The sequence below is a fragment of the Apus apus genome, chromosome 21, assembly GCF_020740795.1.
Source record: "Apus apus isolate bApuApu2 chromosome 21, bApuApu2.pri.cur, whole genome shotgun sequence".
Taxonomy (NCBI): domain Eukaryota; kingdom Metazoa; phylum Chordata; class Aves; order Apodiformes; family Apodidae; genus Apus; species Apus apus.
Genome location: NC_067302.1, coordinates 3,306,036 through 3,324,038, shown reverse-complemented (window position 1 = coordinate 3,324,038; position 18,003 = coordinate 3,306,036). Strand labels below are relative to the sequence as shown.

Here is an 18,003-nt window from a genome sequence, read left to right as displayed (position 1 = left end):
TGGTGGGATGAGGATGGGCAGGAATTGGGAGCACAGGGACGGGTTTCATGGTCTGGAGCTGCCTGGGGGGGGGGGGCGGGGGGGGTCTTGCTCTTTGCATCAGGCTCTGCCTGAAGTTCCGGTGCTGTGCTGGCTTTTCAAGGAGGTACCAAGAGCCTCCAGGTGAGGCAGAGGGATGTGTCCTCTGGGACATGGAATTTCATCACCTTCCTGGGGTGGGAAGAGCCTCCCAGGCCCGGGGATGAGGTGTCTGTGCACGGCTCTGACGCAGGTTGGCTGCTCAGGGAAACGTGGGGCTGGGGAGTGCAAACCAGCTTTTCGTGGGGCTGAGGAGCTGCTGGGAAAAGGGATCATCCCCTCCCTCGGCTCCCAGGACAGCCAGAGATCCCCCCAACAGCCCCTTCCCCAAAGGGTTGTCTGCAAAGGACTCATCATCCTGGCAGATTCCAGCAGACACGTCCCCTCGGCTCAGCGTGGCCAGTTATTTGTTTCTTTTTTTTCAGCTGCAAAGTTAAAAATAAACCCAGGGGATGCAGAAAAAAAACAACAAATGGAAAAATCTTTAAAGGCTTTTGCTGTTCATCCACCTGCCTCGGGTTCCTGCTGCTCTGCCTGCCCAGCCTGGCTACTGCCGTGGGGATTATTGGGGAAACTGAGGCAGGGAGGTCATGTTGGGAAGGGGAATCATCTTCCCACTCTGGGGTGGGGGGGTGGCTGGAGACTGTGTGTGCAGCAGGAGAAGGGAAAAGGAGGCTCCTGAAAGTCTCCTGGCCCCAGCCAGCAGTGGGGTTGCCCTGGGACGTCTCTCAGCACCTTGAGTTCCATCCCTGCCACTTTTACCCCAGCACGGAGTCCTGGGCATTCCCCAGGCATTGCTCCTCCTAGGAAGTTCTCCACAGCATCACCTCAGCTCCTTGTTTTCCTCACCCCACACACCCCCTGGATAACGGGGGGGGGGGATGCTTCTCCAGCCCCCCCCATCCCACCCCCTCCCAACAGCCCCTGTGCAGAAGAGGATGGAAATCAGATCGGGGTGGTGAGAGCGACGCTGAGGTTGTCGAGGGGGAAAATTGATGGTGCTCATCTGTCCAGAGAGCTGGAGCCCATCCAGGGGGATTTACAGCACCAGCTTCATTGACTGCAAACTCCACAAAGTGTATTTCCCTGGAGGAAGACCCTCTTCCCCTCTGGAATTTATTGGTTTGAATTAAAATGGCCATAAAAAAAGACAAGACAGGAGCCGTGAATCTGTCCTGGCAGGACTCTGGTCAAGTCTATGGGAAACTCTGGAGGTGAATGGGGGGGGGAGATGATTTTCAGGACTTCAGGAGGGCCCTGAGCATCCAGACATGCTGTGGTCTTCTTGGAGGGAGCCTTGAGCTGGGGGTCCAGCAGTGCTGCTGCATCTTGTCCCCGTGGCCATGGGACCAAGGCAGGAGCTGGAGAGCCCAGAGCAGCCCTGTCAAGTCTGGAACCACAATAATAGAAATAGATTAGATTAATATATATATATGTAATATATATTTCATGTCAATTATATTTCTTTTTATATACATAATTTAAAGACACATTTGGCAGCCAGCTTGCATCCTGCCTGGGAGCATTCAGGGCTGTGATGCATAGAGGGGAAGCTACAGTTTTTATTCCCTCTCTCTCCAGGACTTGATTTCCCTTTTTCCTGGGCTTTTGCCCCAGCCAGGTGCCACTTTCACCCCTGGGTAAAGACACACCATGTGTCTCAGTACCCTTTTTTCCCATCTTCTTGCCTTCTTTTCCACTTGCCCTCGATGGCAGCATTTTGAGGGATCCTTTGGTGACACAATCACCTCCAGAGGAGCTGAAATAACTCCTGTTGTTGTGGCAGCAAAAGGAATAAACCCTTCAACAAACCCACAGCCCCAGGAGTGAGAATCAGCTGCTGCTTGAATGTCTCATCTGCTCCCTGAGAGGGACTTCATTTCTGGGGCTTTATTCTAGGTAACACATGCAAACCCTCTTGAGGGGAAGGGAGGTGGTACATGGAGGGAACAGCTCCTGTCCAGCCCACCAGCTCCTTTCCCTTCTGCTCAACAAAGCCTCGTTGAGGGGGGGAAGCTCTTGTGGGGTCTGTGGGTGAAGCCTGAGAATCACAGAATCATGGACTGGTTTGGGTGGGAAGGGACCTTAAAGATCATCCAGTCCCAACCCCCTGCATGGGCAGGGACACCTCCCACCAGCCCAGGTTGCTCCAAGCCCCATCCAACCTGCCCTTCAACACTGCCAGGGATGGGGCAGCCACGTGGTGGGATCCTCCAAGTGATGGAGGCACCTGGATGGAGCCCACCTCGTGGGGAACCAATTTGGGGGAGGGGGCTCAATGTGCTCCCAGCTCCCCTTGTTTAGAGGGGTGGCCTGGGGCACACCTTGGGGAACTGCAGCAGCAAATATCAGAGAATCACAGAATTCTTTTTTTCTGTAGGTCTGTTTTGGGGTTTGTAAGGAGGGGCCAGAATGAACCAGATGCTCCAGAAGCTCAACCCCACCAGTACCCACCGAGCTGCAGGTCCAGGCTGCTCCTCCTGGCTCCCTGGGGTTCATCTCTTCCCCTCCCTCCTCTGACAGCTCCAGGTAAATCAACGTTGAAGAGGAAAATGGGTTGAATTCGTGTGGTTGGTTTGCCAGCCTCGACAGACCCGAGTGTTTTCATACCTTGTTGGGGCAGCTGCTGGGAGAGAACAAAGCCCGTTCGTCAGGGGAGTTAAAATTAGATGAGGTTCTTCTTCTCTGCCTGCCATCGTGTGTGGCTGAAGGGGGAGAGGGAGGGGTGATGGGGGGGGGGTTGCAGTGGGGGGAGGGCTGTGTCTGTCTGTCTGTGTCCCTCCTTCCCCAGGCAGGGGGGTGCAGGACCTGCTGCTGCTGGGAGATGGAAGCTCGGGTGGGAAATCGCACCTCGACACCCCCCCCCATCCCCTGTGGTGTCCCCTGGGGTGATGCCACCCGTGTCCTTGAGATGTCCTTAGTGTCCCCAGGACATGTTGGGGGGGAGAGTGTCCCCTCGGTGGTGGTGACACTGCCACCCTGCTCCCCACCCAGGGCTGGGTCCCTGCAAACACAGCTGGGGCAGCAGCTGCTTCACTGTCTGCCTTCAAAAAAAGCCTCCAAAGGTTATTTTATTTGGGGAGTTCCTGAACCCTTTTCCTTCACCCAAGCTCATGCCTGGTCCCTCAGTGGGGACAGGGACAGGGACAGCCTCCCTGAGCCGTGCTGGCAGCAAAGGACACTGTCCCATCCCCAGGAGACTCAGTCCCAGGAGCCTTGATGGGTTTTTTTTTTCCCCCTGATTGTTGCTCATTGAGGTTATTTTCAGTCCCCTGCAGCTGCCAATGGAGCAGTGATTGGGAACTGGCAGCATCTCCCTAGGTTCTTCTGGGGAGGTGACAGGCCAGGCTGTCCCCTCAGGCTGCCAGGGGGGGCTGTGTGTGTTGTGTCCCCCCCCCTGGGCTGGCTCTCTCTCGGAGGTGGCATCACCACGTCAGGACCTGAGCAACCTGTGAGTCATCTCCTCCATCCCGGGGAGGGGGGATCTGGGCTGGGATGTGGCTCCCAGCAGGAGCTGCCATGGAAAAGGCAAGTCCTGAGCAGCTGGGGGAGAAAGGGGTGGGGGGGGAATTGGTGGGAAGGGGAGCCCTGGGCCCTCCGAGGGGCTGCGGGGGGTTCCTGGGCAGGGAGAAGGTCCCTGGAGGTTGGGATCTGGGGACTGTGTGTCCTGGTGGCTGTGGCTGGTTGTGCCACGGGGACCAAGCCTCCTGTGCCCAGTCCTGACCTGCTGAAGGGGTGAGGTCTCCACGTCCATGTGAGCAGACACACCTACCCCCCTCCCCAGGCCCAGGGAGCAGTTTCCCAGCCCCAGCCCTCCTCCAGCCCTTCGCCGACACCAGGGATTTTGCTTTGCTTCACTTCCCAGCCAGACCAGCTCTGATGCCTGCTGCCACCTGCCCCAGCTTGTCCCAGTCTCCTCGGGAGAGCCACCTGGGGAGGGCAGCACCTTCTCCAGCCAAAGGGACCCAGATGGTGACCACCCTGTGCCAGGTATTTCCCCAAGCCAGGCCACCTGCTTCCCACCCCACTGCTGGGAGTGATGCTGAGCTGGGGGGAAAGAGCCACTGCTGGCTTTGCTGGGAGCCTCTGGAGAGCAGGGGATGGGGTGGGATGGGATGGGATGGCATGGGATGGCATGGGATGGCATGGGATGGCATGGCACAGCTCTGCTGTGGGGGTGACTTCAATGCTGCTGGTGTCCAGCACTTGCACTGGTGGCTTTGGTTGCCATGGTCAAATGGAGTGGGAGTGTGTAAATGGTGGCACTGGGTGCTCCAAGGGAAGAGAGTGGGTGTTATACAGGGAAAAGGGGTGGGAATGCCAGTGAAAGATGACCTAGGGAGGTCCTTGGGGGGTGCTGGCAAACCCCTGTTCTGGTCTTAACTAACAGGGAGGAGACACCCAGACACGTCCCAGCTGAGGTGGCTCAAATTAGAAGTCAAATCCCAACCTTCTTGAAGGAAACCCCCAGAGCTGTGAGGGCCTAGCATGGCAGCACCACTGAGGCTCCAGTGGGGTGCTGGGCACCCCGTGAAGGGGTGTTTGGTCAACCCAGAGATGAGCTGTGGCTCCATAGTGCTGGTCTGGGGCTGGGTGAGGGCAGGGAGCAGGCAGAGCAGGAGGAAGAGGAGCAGCTTCAGAGGCAGGTTTCCCTCCTCCAGCCTCACCAGCAACAGCCAAGTGCAGGTGATTTTTTTCTTCTCTCTCTCCCCTCTCTCCATCTTCTTTCTTCTCCTGAAAGGCAAAAAAAACCCCATAAAATCCCCTCCTGCATCTCACAGATGAGCAGGATCTTCCTCCCACTCTTCCTCCCCAAAACCATCACAGCCCAGCATGAAGCTGGGGACAGACTCAGCTCCATGTCACCCTCCAGCCACATCCCTGTCCCTTTCCCACATGCCACAGCCTCGGGAAGACACTTGCAGGACAATTTACTCCCTGGTGATCATCTGGGGGTTGGTTTTTTTTCACTGGAGAAGCCTTTTAGGGCTGCAAAACCCCAGGTCTCAGCTGATCTGTTCCCGGGGAGCCACTGGCCAGCCCAGCCTGCAGTTCAAGAAAGAAGAAAGCTAAGGAAAAATGGGAAAGTGGGGGTTTAATGATGGGAACAGCTCCTTTTCCCCATCTCTCTGTCTGCCTAACTAAATATAGACTTATATTTTCTAACCCCAAGATGCCAGCCCCCCCTGCTCCAAGGTGGGTGAAGCAGCTCTGAGCCAACCACAAGTAATTAAAAGCAATATTAAATGAGCGAGGCCTAATGAAACCCTCGGGCTGAAGGAAACACTCTGCCCACAGGAAGTGTTTATTGATGGAGAGGAAAAAAAAGGCTGGAAAAAGATCCTTCTCTCTTGTATTTTTTTTTCCCCTCCCTCCCCCAAAGCTTTGACTGCAGTAGTTTGGGGGAGAGGGTGTGGTTGGGGGGTGAATCCTTTCTTGCCCCCGACGGATGGGGAGCCAGTGTGGGCTTAGCTAAAATGCTGCTGATTGAAGGGATTTTTTTTTTTTGGGGGGGTGTTGTTTGGGGTTTTAACTCACCCCTCCCATGCATCTCCCGTGGTGTGGAAAGGTGGCCACAGTCCCTGGGGGCTGGGGACCCTCCTGTCCCCATCGAGGCAGCAGCACCCAGGTAGGGATGCGGCGATGCTGCTGGAGGGAGGCAACACTTCCAGGTCTTGCTCCAACCTGCTTCCCAACCTCAGGATGGATTTTTCTTTTTCTTTTTCCTAATGGAGAGACCCATCCTCCTCCCACCCACAAAAAGCTACCAGCCACCAAGAGGAAGAACACCACTAATAACTGTGCTCCATTAATGACTTGAAATGACTTCCCGGGCTAAGCGCTCCCATTTCCCCACTAAAGGAGCCTCTCTCTCCTCCTTCACCCAACACTCAGCCCTTGGGTGACCTTGGGACCCGTGGCTGCCAAGGGGCCATTTTTAATTTGCTGTAGCCCAGGTACCTGAGGAGCAAAGCAATTTTTTTCCTCTTTCCTTGTGCTTCTACCTCCCTTGTCTCCAGGCGCAGCCGGGATGACTCACAGAGGCAGCAGGGAGGGCAGGAGCACACGTCCCTCCCGGGGGCTCCACGGACCTCATCACCAGGAGTTTTTATATTCAGAGAGCAGCATTCCTGCCCCAAGGAAAGAACATGTTTACCTGCAGCTAGCACGTTTATCCCCTCGGTGGAAGGGACACCTCATGATGGAGATGGATCCCGGATCAGGGTGACTCAGCAACCGGAGGATCGTGCAAGCGTCAGGGCCTCAGTGATGATCACAGAGTGGGGGGTTGGAAGGGACCTCTGGAGATCATCCAGTCCAACCCCTGCCAGAGCAGGATCCCCTGGAGCAGATCCCACAGGAACATGATCAGTCTGGAATGTCTCCAGGGATGGAGACTCCACAGCCTCCCTGGGCAGCCTGGCCCAGGTCTCTGGTACCTCACAGTCAATAAATCCTTTCTTACATTTAGGTTCAACCTCTTGTGCTCCAGTTTGTGCCCATTGCCCCTTGTCCTGTCACTGGCCACCCCTGAGCAGAGTCTGGCCCATCCTCCTGCCACCCCCTGTAGATATTGACCAGCACTGATCAGATCCCCCCTCAGCCTCTTCCTCTCCAGCTGAACAGCCCCAGCTCTCCCAGCTTCTCCTCACAGACAGATGCTCCAGTCCCTTCATCATCTCAGTGGCCTGTTCTGGACTCTCTCCAGTAGCTCTTTGACCTTCCATAAGTGGGGAGCCCAGAACTGGACCCAGTTCTCCAGGTGTGGCCCCACCAGGGCAGATCAGAGGGCAGGAGAACCTCCCTGACCTGCTGACCACGCTCTTCTTGATGCCCCCCAGGAGGCCACTGACCTTCTTGGCTGGCTCATGGTGAGCCAAAGGAGCCACACACGTCCCCAACACAAAGTTGTTGCCCTCACCTTCATTTCTTCTTATTTCTGGATTGATTTCTGATTGCTCCAGACTGGAGCAGGTCCCTCCCCAGCACATCCCCAACCCCAGCGCCAGTTGCCATGAACTCCCTAATTGCTGCCGTTAAGGCCCTAATTGCCCTCCGTGCTTGGCCAGGCTGCTTGAGCAGAGCACAATTAATTAACTTTTGCTTCCCTGACGGTTGCTGACCCTGCCAGACTCGGGAGTAAATTGGCTGCTGTGGGTAATGGGTTTGCTGAGAGAGGCTGGAGGCGGCGGCAGCTCCTGGGTAATCACCTCGGTACAGGACGAGCTATTTATATATTTCCCTTTTGAAAGACAGGGCAGCTCGTTGGAAGAATGTGGCCTTGGGTGCCAGCTGCTCTTGGCTTCCAGGCTCGTGGGGACCTTGGAAAAAAGGAGGCACAAACACGGCTTGAGAGGGGGGGGGGGGGAGGAAGCGGAGTTGGGATGTGGCTCCATCCTTCCAGGATGGGGCAGGTTTTGCTCAAGGAAATCATCCCCCCAGGGCAGGGAGACAACAGGATGGTGCAAAACGAGGGGAAAGAGGTTCTGGGGTAGCTGCAGACCAGCAAATCAGTTAAAAAAAAAACCCCAAGAAAAACACGCAGAGGAGTTAAAAAATGACGTGCCAAGATCATTTCCCTTCTGCAGCTCCGGGAGGCTCAGGGGGTGGGAGGCAGGGGGTGAATCTTGACCACCCGATGGATGTTTTGTCTCTGCCACCCAAAACCTGATCCAAAGTGGGATCATTCTGAGCCCAAACCTCTCCTGCTTCCCCAGCCCTTTCCTCAAGCTGCGTGACACTTCATTAGAGCACTGAAGACTCATCTCCTGCTCCTAATTGCCCAGTGCCTGAGAGCTCCTGGCAGGGAGAGAAAGAAGTGTCAGGCAAAAAAAAAAAACAACCCAGCGTGGTTTGGTTTGTTGGTTGTTGGTTTTTTTTTTTCCTTCCCCTGTAATATTTAGGTCAACTTCCTGATGTGGGAATTCATGTGGTCGGGGGGGGAGAAGGCGTTTTAGAACAATTCTTGGGGTGTTTTCCCTCCATCTCCTCCATTCTTGGCCCTGGGAGGGAAGAGCCTGGGGAGGCTCCAGTGAAATGTCAAGAAAGGCTGAATTTTTGGGAGGGGTTTTTAAGCTTTTAAAGGGGTTTTTTTTTTTGCTCAGTTCCTTCCCTGCCTGTTCAGTGAAGGCAGGGGGGGTTGGGAGAAACCCCCCCCCCCACTCTGCCAAGTGCTGTGATTTTGGGCAGGCTGAGATCAAAGTGCTTTGCAGACTCAGCAAATCTCTTTGGCGAGGAAACAAAAGGGCAAAGGGGGGGGGGGGGGAAGAGTTTCTTTAGGGAAAAATCTCTTCTGTAATTTTCCACGCAGCCCTTTTGGTTTTAGAAGCAAAGGTTTGGGTTCAGTTCGGGTGCCTTTGATGCATTTAATCATCCAAAAGCTGGGGGGGAGAGGAGGAGGGGGGGGCTCAGGATGTTTAGGGCAGTGCAGGGTTGAACCCCTTCATCCCAATGAACTGTTTCCCTCCCCCAGATTGCAAACCTTGCAGGTGATAAACTGGGGGGGGGGGGGTGGGGGGTGTCCCCCCCTTATTTTCCACCTCCTCCTCCATCCCTGTGGACAAGGACCTGCCATTAGGCTTTGGGGACCAGTGAGCAGGGTTTGGGGGGGATGGGGAGGGGGGTTATTGAGTGGGGGGGATGGGGAGGGGGGTTATTGAGTGGGGGGATGGGGAAATGGGGTTGCCACGGAAACTGCTAAAGAGGAAAGTGCTGATTTGCTTTGTTATATTATTATTTTTTTGGTCAAGGCTGGAAAAAGCTGCTGGGGAGAAGCAGAGAAGGTCCATGATGAGGTGAACTGGGGGGGGGGGGGAGCTGGGGTGTGTGTGTGGGCGGGGGGGGAGTCTGAACCCCAAGCAAGCCAGGATGGTAAAGTAAAAGGTGTCTGTGTGCTGGATTCTGCACCCTGGGGACAGGGTTGTCCCCCCTTGGGGGGGGGGGGGGGCTCAGGGAGGGTCACAGGGATGGGAGGGGGTCTGATGGCACCAGTGTCCTTGTCACCACAGTGGAGTGGGGAGGGGCACAGTGTGGGGCTGTAGGATGGAAATAACCCCCCATCACATGGAGGATTTAATGTCTGGTGTGGGGCAAAGCAGAGACAGGCTGGAAGAGGCACCAGCGGCTGCTGAAGCTTCAGAGCATCCAAACCCTGGAGCCCCAGGGGGGACAAACCCAGCATGGGGTGAAGCTTCAGAGCATCCAAACCCTGGAGCCCCAGGGTGGGGGCTCTTGGGGGCCCACAAGGCTGAAGCTGGGGGGTGCAATCTGAGGTACAGGTCCCACCACCCCCCCCTCAGGAAGCAGGCTGAGCACAGTGCAGCTCACACCTTTATTGCTCGAGCTGGAGGGTCTCACCCCACCCTCTCCCCCTCATCCCTGCTTCCTTCCTGGGCCCTCAAGCCAGGTCCAGGTGTCACAGAGCAGAGGGACACGGTGCCACCCCTCCAGTATCCAGACCCACCTCCAGCCTTGTCCTCCCACTGTGGCCATGTGGGTGAAGAAGAAGGGGGTTGGGGGTAAAACCTGCCTCTTCCCCAGCCCCACATCCATGGGGTGACATCCCTCCCACTCCCAAATAATCCAGGTCCAGGTTGCCCCCAGGGAAGGGCAAACTGCCCAGGTCAGACCAGTCCCTCTTTCTGTTCCCAGTGTCTGTTCCCAGTGGATTCCCAGTGCACCCCAAGCAAAGGGCAGGTATTTACAGGGGGAACCACTGGAGCTCACTGGGCTCTTCCCAAGCAAAACCACCTGTTGCCAGAGCCCAGTTTCCTGGGATGTTTGAGGGATCCCAGCGCATGGAAACAGGGAGCTGGGATGTGGGGACTGGTGCTGCCCTGTCACCCCCCTGCCCCACCCTGGCTGCTCCATGTGGCTGTCACCGTGTCCTGTCCTGCTCCGTGTCCCCTCCAGCCCCAGCACTGGGCACCGTCAGCAGAACTGCAGGAGAATCATCACATCATTAGGGTTGGAAGAGGCTTCTAAGATCATCCAGTCCAACCATCAACCCAGCCCCACCGTGCCCACTAAATCATCTCCTGAAAGTGCCATGTCTACATGGGTTTTGAACAGCTTCAGGGATGGGGACTCCACCCCTGCCCTGGGCAGCCTGGGCAGAGGTCCTGACAACCTCTTGGGGAAGAAATGGTTCTCAAGATCCAACCTAAACCTCCCCTGGTGCAACTTGAGGCCGTTTCCTCTTGTTCTGTCCCTTGTTCCTGGGGAGCAGAGCCCGACCCCCCCTGGCTCCAACCTCCCCTCGGGCAGTTGCAGAGCCAGCAGGTCTCCCCTCAGCCTCCTTCTCTCCAGCCTGACCATCCCCAGCACCCTCTGCTGCTCCCCACAAGACTTGTTCTCCAAGCAGACAGCCCTCACCCCGCCTCCCCCAGCACTGCTTTGGGGGGGCTCTGCCAACCCCCTCTAGGGCCAGGGAAGGGTTGGGACACCCCAAGTCCCACCCCACCCCCCCCAACCCAAGCTGGACACAGACCTTCCAGCGATTCCCACATTCATTGCACAACACAAAGGTGGTCATGGGCTCATCAGCACTTCGTGTCTGCACCTGAGGAGGAGCCGGTGGCCGGGTCAGTGGAGACCCCTTGGGGGTCCCCCCTACCCCTAGGGGACCCCAGAGAGGGGGGTTTTCAGGGCTAACCTGGTTGTAGGTGCAGTTCTTCTTCTTGCACTTGCCACACTGGAAGAGGTCGGTGACGGTGCCACCCGTCTTGGCCATCTGGTGTTCCCGGATGGCCTCCTGGGTCATGGCATTCCTCAGCTCCTTCAGCTCATCACTGGCCATCTCCTGACACCAACACCGGCCCCTCAGGGTCAGGGTGGCCAGTAGATTCTGGCCACTGTGGTCCAGCCACTTCCCCATCCTCTCCCAGGGTCAGGACTGGTCTTGTTCTCTGTGCTCAGGCCCATCCAGATGGGAAAACATCACCCTGTCCTTTGAGCACAGCTGCTGCCTGCAGGGACTTGGCCCTCAAGAGCCTGATCTGGGGGGGGTTCCCCCGTTGAGGAGGAATGGGGACCCTCTCATCCGCCTCCTGCCAGCGTGACATCTGGCTCTGTGATAGGGCTGGGGGGCTGCAGGGCTTTGAGGGGGGACACACCAGGCATCGTCCCCTCCTTTCTCCCTATGCCTGATGCTCCATGTGCCCCAGCACCAGGGTGGGATGGGGAGATGCTGGGACAAGCCCACCACCAAGCCAAGCCCCAGCCAGCCCTTGGGCACCAAGGGCAGAGGCCGGGGGGGGAGGGGGTCTCACCCACCCACCTCCCCACCCCTGTGCCCCCCATCCTGCTGCTTTGCCCCCCACCCTGCTGCTTTGCCCCCCACCCTGCTGCTCACCTCGGCGGTCATGCGGGCAATGAGGCTGGGTGGGATGGCCCCACACAGCACGTTCCTCCTCAGGCTGGGGTTCTTGGGGTCCTTCAGGTTGCTGATCCTGCTCCTCACCCGGTTGCGATACTTCATGTCCGTGCTCTTCAGCTCCTGGAAGATATGTGGGGTCCATCAAGGAAGCAAGGGGACAAAGCAGGAGGATGCCACCCCCCACTCTGGGCTCGCTGGTGCTGATTGCCACGTGTGCATGGAGGTGGCCAATCTCAACAGGGCTTTGCTCCCTAGGAAACATCTCCCCCTCCTTGGGTTCAGTAGGATGAAGCACAGAGGTTGGGATGCAGAGAGGAAAACAACTTTGCATGTCCCTCCTGTGACACCTGAAGGCTGTTGGGACACAGGGATTGTCACCAAGCCCCGTGCTGGGATGGCAGGTCATGGTGCAAAGGACTCAGCCCACTCTCCTCCTCCCAAGCTGGTCAAAAAGCCACCAGCTGCCTGCAGGGACGTGGGCAGATGAGCTAAGGTGGCAGCTTTGGGGTCACACCAGGCTCCAGGACACAAGGCCAGGGCTCCTTGGGATGTGTACCCAGGAGGAGGAACCACCATGGGGCTGGTCCTGGTGGTTGGGGTCTTTGGGGTCCAGGAGACCCTTGAGCTGGAGGTGAACAAGGGTGGCTCCATCCCTGCGTTGAGATGGACCAGGGCTGGCAGGAGAAGTGGGCAGGTTCAAAATAGAGACCGTGGCTGGGGTTTGGGGTTTATTTCCCCTGGGATGAAGGCAGGTCCCTGAGCAGAAGGGTTTGGGGGAGACACACACAAGGCAGGTCCCTGAGCAGAGGGTTTTTCGGGGGACACACAGTGCCCAGGAGCCCAGGGGACTGACTCTCTGCTCGGGATCAGCCTCTAACCGGGATCTGGGCTCCCTCTACAGGCAACGGGGACAACAGAGCCCGTCACCCTCTGTCCTTGTCCCTGCCACTTCCATCCTGTCCCCACCATCTCTCCTGAGCCCACAGGCGTGTCCCCCAGCACAGGCAGCTTGGGGACCCCCCCAGCATCCCCCCCAAAAGGATATGGTCTTCGATCTCTGATGCCATCTTCTCGCAGTTGACACCAAACTCCTTGTAGTCATCTGGAGGGCAGAGAGGCCAAGGGGTGACCTTCAGGTGTGACACCAGCTGGGTCACCCCATCCACCTGAAAAAACCATCTCACCTGCCCTCCCCCCACATTGTTCCTGGCACCTCATCTCTTAAAAAAAACCCCAACACCCTATTTTTACTCATCTTGAACCTTCCAAAGACCCCAGCCCTGCAGGGGAGACCCTCCCAGTCTCCTTTCATTTTGGGGCAGAACACAGAGCTGTCACCCACAGCTGCAGTTTGTTTCCATGTCTGAGGTGACGCTGCTGTCCCGGGGCTGTGGGTGCCCTGGGACACGGAGCCCTGTTGGGTATTGTAGGGTTGTTCCTATCAGGGCTGCCCCATAGGAGAAACAGCCCAATTTGGGCTCCAGTGTCCCCAGCTCCAGCACCCCCCCAGCTCCAGCACCCCCAGTTCCAGAACTCCTGGCTCCAGCAGCTCTCAAGCTCCAACACCCCCTGACTTCAGCAACCCCCCCAGCTCCAGCCCCCCCAGCTCCAGCAACCCCACAGCTCCAGTACCCCCCCCAGCTCCAGTACCCCCCCCAGCTCCAGCACCCCCCCAGCTCCAGAACTCCTGGCTCTAGCACCTCCCAAGCTCCAACATCCCCTGGCTTCAGCAACCCCCCCAGCTCCAGTCCCCCCAGCTCCAGCCCCTCCAGCTCTAGCAACTCCCCAGCTCCAATACCCCCAGCTCCAGCACCTCCCAAGCTCCAACACCCCCTGGCTTCAGCAACCCCCCCAGCTCCAATACCCCCAGCTCCAGCAACCCCCCAGCTCCAGTACCCCCAGCTCCAGCCTCTCCAGCTCCAGACCCCCAGCTCCAGCCCCAGCAACCCCTCAGCTCCAGTGCTCCTAGATCCAGCCCCCCCAGCCCCAGCCCCTCACCACCCATCCGGAGGGCAGCAGTCAGCATCTCGATGCACTTGTCCCTCACCGAGTCCCCCGTGAGGTAGCAGGGGGCCAGGAGACAGGGGCTGGGGGAGAAGGGGGGGCTGGTGGGGGTCCGTGGAGTCTCAGGTTTGGCTTTGCTGCTGTTGGCCCTGGTGGGGAGGACAGGCAGGAGTGGGGGTCCCAGCAGAGACCCCAGGGACCTGTCGGGGGTCCCATGGGATGGGGCTCTCCTACCTTTCCTCCTTGCTGTCGCTGGAGCTTCTCCGGGATCCAGCAGGAGCTGGTGAGGGGCTGGTGCCCACAGAGGATCTCCTGGGGGTGGCACAGGGGGGGCAGGGGGGGATGACACCAGAGACAGGACAGGCAGGAGGGGGGGCAGGGGCTGGTGGCAGGACCTCAGGCATCACCAGCACATCAGTGCCGTGGAAGTCAAGGGGAATCTCCCCAGGGTGGGATTTGCTCCTCCTGGGGAACGTCCCAGCACCTGTGGCAGGGTCAGGGCTCCCAGCCATCTTGACCCAGGGTGTCAGAGTGTCCCCAAAAGCATCCCTGGGGACACCCCCCCTCCTTACCTCTCCCCTGACACTTTCTTTTGTGGGGAGGAAGAGGAGGAGATGGCCGAGGTGCTGGAGGACCTTGAGTCGGTGGAGTCTCTCCTGGCAGGACCAGCCCCATGTCAGAGTGCAGCCACAGAGACCAGGTGGTGGGTCCAGACCCCCATGTCCACAGCCTAGCAAGGGGCTGGGGTCCAACCTCTCCCACCCCCACCCAACCCAGCCACCCACCTCTCTTTCTTGCCATCCAGAGGTGACTTCTTTGAGGACATGGTGGGGCTCCGGCCATCGCTGGACTCTCTTCACCACAGAAGCCCAAAGGAAAGGAGAGATGCCCTCAGGGAGCCCGATCCTGCCCACCACACTGGCCAACTCCTCCCTGAGCCTCACCAGCCCCACCAGGATGCTGGCAAAGCCTTCCCCAGGCTGGCAGCACCCAACAGAGCCCAGCGCCAGGGTCAGGGTGCCCTTTTGGCAGGTACCTCTCGGGGATGGAGTCAGCAGGGTGGCCTCGGGGGGTGGTGGCATGAGAGCTGGACTTGCTGGGCTTCCTAGGGACAGAAAGAAGGTTCTCCAGCAGTGCTGCCTGCACCCGTGGGCAGGCAGAGATGGATCAACCAACCAACCAACTCATAGGAGTGAGCAAAGGGGGGGGGGGGGGTCATCTCCTATCACCCCCCCTCAACAGCAGGCAGGAGCCCCCACCTCTCTTTGTGCTTCTCCTTGGGCTTCTCAGCTGGGCTCTTGGGGTGCTTCACCCCTTCATTGGGGCAGCTGGGAAAATCCATCCCCTTCTCCTTCTTTTCTTTCTCCCCATCCACGTCCTTCTCCTTCTTCCCATCCACGTCCTTCTCCTTCTTCGGGGTTGTGGAGGACTCTGGGGGAAGGGTTTGGGTGTCACAGGCACAGCTCAAACCAGCACCTGGGGATCTGCATCCCAGGGTGGGGGGGTTGCTCAGTCCTTGGTGTTGGGGGACACACACACACTGAGCCATCCTGGAGCCAAAAGAAGCCCTTGGAAAACCCACCAAGTCCAGGTGTCACCTGGCAGGGCTAGGTGACAGCCCTGCACATCCCAGCTCAGATCCAATCCCACCCAACCCTCCTGGAGAGCATCAGGGGCTTGGGGGTGCCAGGACAGCCCGGGGGGGGGCAGGTCTTTGCTCACCCAGCAGCCTCTTCCAGTTCTTGATGAGGATTTTGGCCGAGGCCACCACCTCTTCATCCGAGCAGTGTTTCCGCACCGAGTTGACAGCCACCCCGATCCGGGTGGTCTGGGGACACACGGCAGGGACGTGTCCTCAGGGACGTGTCCTCAGGGATGTGCCAGCTGGCACGGGGGGGGGAACAGCAGGAGCCACCCCATGGGGTGTCCCCCCACCAGCACCTGCTGCCCCCCCACCCAGACCCCCTCACCTGGAGCAGCTGGATGGTCATGGTGTAGCCGGTGAGGGACTTGAGCAGATCCAGTGCCCCTTCCTAGAGCAGGGAGAGGAGATGGGAACCCTTGAGGAGCTGGGGAGAAACGGGGGGGGGCCATGCCAAGGCTGCCCACAACCCCCTCTTTCCTCTCACCAGCATCAGGCAGCACCGGGGAGGGCACCCCAAGGGGGACACCAAGTTGGTCCTCAGGGACCACCTGAACGCGATGCACTCATGGAACAACCCCCAGATCCTGCTGGATCATCACAGCGTGGAGTCAAGTCTCCCAGCTAGGAAGCAGGAACCCAGGAAAACCCCTCCATGAGGAACCCCCCCAGGCTGGCAGGAGCTGGGGACAGCCAGGGGGCACCTGAGTGTCCCCATGTAGGAGGGGAGAGGGTCTGCAGGACACCCACCTAGGGGGTCAGGAAGGCTGTGGCTGCAGAGCCAGACAGCTCCAACATGGAACCCTCTTCCTCCTCCTTCTCCGTGATATTTCTAGAGCTTCAGGAGCAGCCTCCAGCTTGCAGGTACCCCCTGGCAGGGGATACCCCCACCCCATCCCACCCCACCCCCCAGGGCTGCATCAGACCCTCCTGGAACGATGGGAGCAGGGAACAGACCCCAACTGCACCCCCCTCCTCGAAGCACCAGTGGGAGGCAGGGGGGGGGAGTGATTAATTTGTGATTAATTTCTAATTAACGTGCAATCAGCCTCGCTGGGATTCCCAGCTGGGACCCTACGTGTCTCCCCTAGGATCTGGTTCAGTTCTGAGCATCGGCATCCCAAAATGCCACCAGATGGGGGAGGGGAGGGACACACACCCCCCCCCCAGCATTTCTGCCCCCTCCCCCTGCCAGGAACCTGCACCTTGTCAGGGCAAAAGGCCTTTGGAAGTGGTCAAATATTAACTTTAAGGGCCGGGCTCAGCTCTGCTCACCCACACACACCCGGATGGATCCTCACCTGCTGCAGAGGCTGCCAGGACCGGAGTGGGGGGGGGGACACGACCCAGAATGGGGGGGGTTGGGACCCAGGATGGTGAGGGCAGGACCCAGGGTGGGGGGCAAGACCCAGGATGATGGGGGGAAGGGCCACCCATGCCACCTTCTCTCATCCCTGCTCCCCCACCCACCAGGTGGGCATCCACCCCTGCACACCCCTGTGACCACCCCCCCAAAAACAAACCCCAAGGTCACACACAAACACACACACACACACACACACACCCGGGCACTACTGTTAAAGCCACCCAAGGGGTGCAATGCTCAGCCCCCTCCCCTCTTCTTGCACGCTTACACACGCTTGTGCAAGGGCTGTGTCAGGGTGGGGGGGGGGTTGTGTGTGTGTGTCCCCCCTTCCCCGGGTGTCTTCCCTTGCACGGTGGCACTGGCCCCGATCGGGTGTTGGTGGCCGGGCTGGTGGCCAAGCACCTGTCACCCACTGTCCCTTGTCACCCAGGGGTGCCAAGAGCTCCCCCCCAACCCCCTCCCAGACAGCCCAACTCCCCACCCCCCCCAAATCCCAACACGGGGTGCAGGAGAACCCCAAACTGGGAGGCGAAATAACCCACCCTCGGGTGCCAGCTCACCAGGCTGGGGCAGCACCCTGGGGTGCTGGGGACACCTGTGGGGTGCTCAGCACCCCGGGACCCGCTCACACCCCCCCGGACCCACAAGCAACAAGACTTGGGGGGGGGGTGCAAAACAACCCCCCCCTCAACTTTCCCTCCCTCCTCAGTTCCCAGCCACACCTGAACACGCGTGTGAACACGCACACGTATGTCAACACGCACACGTGTGCAAACGCGTCCACCCGTGCAAAACAGCCCCCCCCAAGACCCCGAGGGGCTCCCTCTCCTTACCGTGCTTTTCCTGGCCACCATCTTCTCCAGTTTCTTGGCGATCCGGACCAGTTCCTCGGCGGGCCCCATTCCTCAGCGCCCGGCGGAGCAAACCCGAGGCTGCGGGGGGCAAAGGGGGGGGCTGCTGGCATCGGGGGGGCGGGAAAAGTTGGGGGGGGGGGGGCGTGGGAAGTGGTGGCTGGGCTGGAAAAGGGGGAGAAAAGGAAAAAAAAAAATACTAATAAAAAATGGGGGGAAGGGGGGGGGGGGGTGGAGTGAAGTTGGGGGGGGTGGAGTGAAGTTGGGGGGGGGGGGGGGTGGAAAAAAAGGGAAGGGAGTGAAAGCAGAAAGGAGGTGGGGCTGTCCCGGCCAGTTATAAAGTCCTGGCAGGAGGTGGAATTGGAACTGGGAGGGCTAAATATAGCCCGGAGCGTCGGGAAGGGCCGGGAGCGGCCGAGCTGGGGGAGGTGCGTGGCCGGGGACAGCGGGACCCGGGGCTGCCGCAGCCCCGGGTGGGCGTGGGGGCCGGGAAAGGAGCCGGGAGGGGGGTTTTGTTCCCTTCCCGGGAAGGGGGTTTTGTTCCCTTCCCGGGCTGGATGCGGTTGGACTTCCCCCAAGGTGTCCTGCAGCAGGGAGTGCCCCCAGGGATCAAGGCACGGGGGACAAATGACACCCCCCCCCCCCCATCCCACCCCCTCCGACACCTCTAGAAGGTGCTCAAGAT

At 59.0% G+C, this 18,003-nt stretch overlaps 1 protein-coding gene across 10 annotated transcripts; it reads right to left on the bottom strand.

Annotated features, from left to right (window-relative positions):
* Nucleotides 1-1,155: 1,155 nt before the first annotated feature.
* Nucleotides 1,156-17,536, bottom strand: TCEA3 (transcription elongation factor A3). Of its 10 annotated transcripts, none has more exons than XM_051637850.1 (18): nt 17,301-17,536; nt 15,430-15,492; nt 15,182-15,287; nt 14,719-14,890; nt 14,496-14,564; nt 14,245-14,313; nt 14,032-14,115; nt 13,694-13,771; nt 13,454-13,608; nt 12,502-12,557; nt 11,432-11,587; nt 10,733-10,879; nt 10,568-10,639; nt 7,290-10,017; nt 5,617-6,421; nt 4,746-5,147; nt 2,533-2,701; nt 1,156-1,468 (listed from the first exon to the last, which is right to left on the bottom strand). In XM_051637850.1, the coding sequence occupies exons 1-14, from the start codon at nt 17,367-17,369 to the stop codon at nt 10,009-10,011; spliced, it is 1,305 nt and encodes a 434-aa protein (XP_051493810.1). In that variant the 5' UTR covers nt 17,370-17,536; the 3' UTR covers nt 1,156-1,468; nt 2,533-2,701; nt 4,746-5,147; nt 5,617-6,421; nt 7,290-10,008. The 10 variants fall into 10 exon arrangements, with proteins under 10 accessions (XP_051493810.1, XP_051493811.1, XP_051493814.1 ...); XM_051637851.1 differs by having other exon boundaries at nt 4,746-5,124; XM_051637854.1 differs by having other exon boundaries at nt 4,746-4,812.
* Between the last annotated feature and the right edge of the window lie 467 nt (nt 17,537-18,003).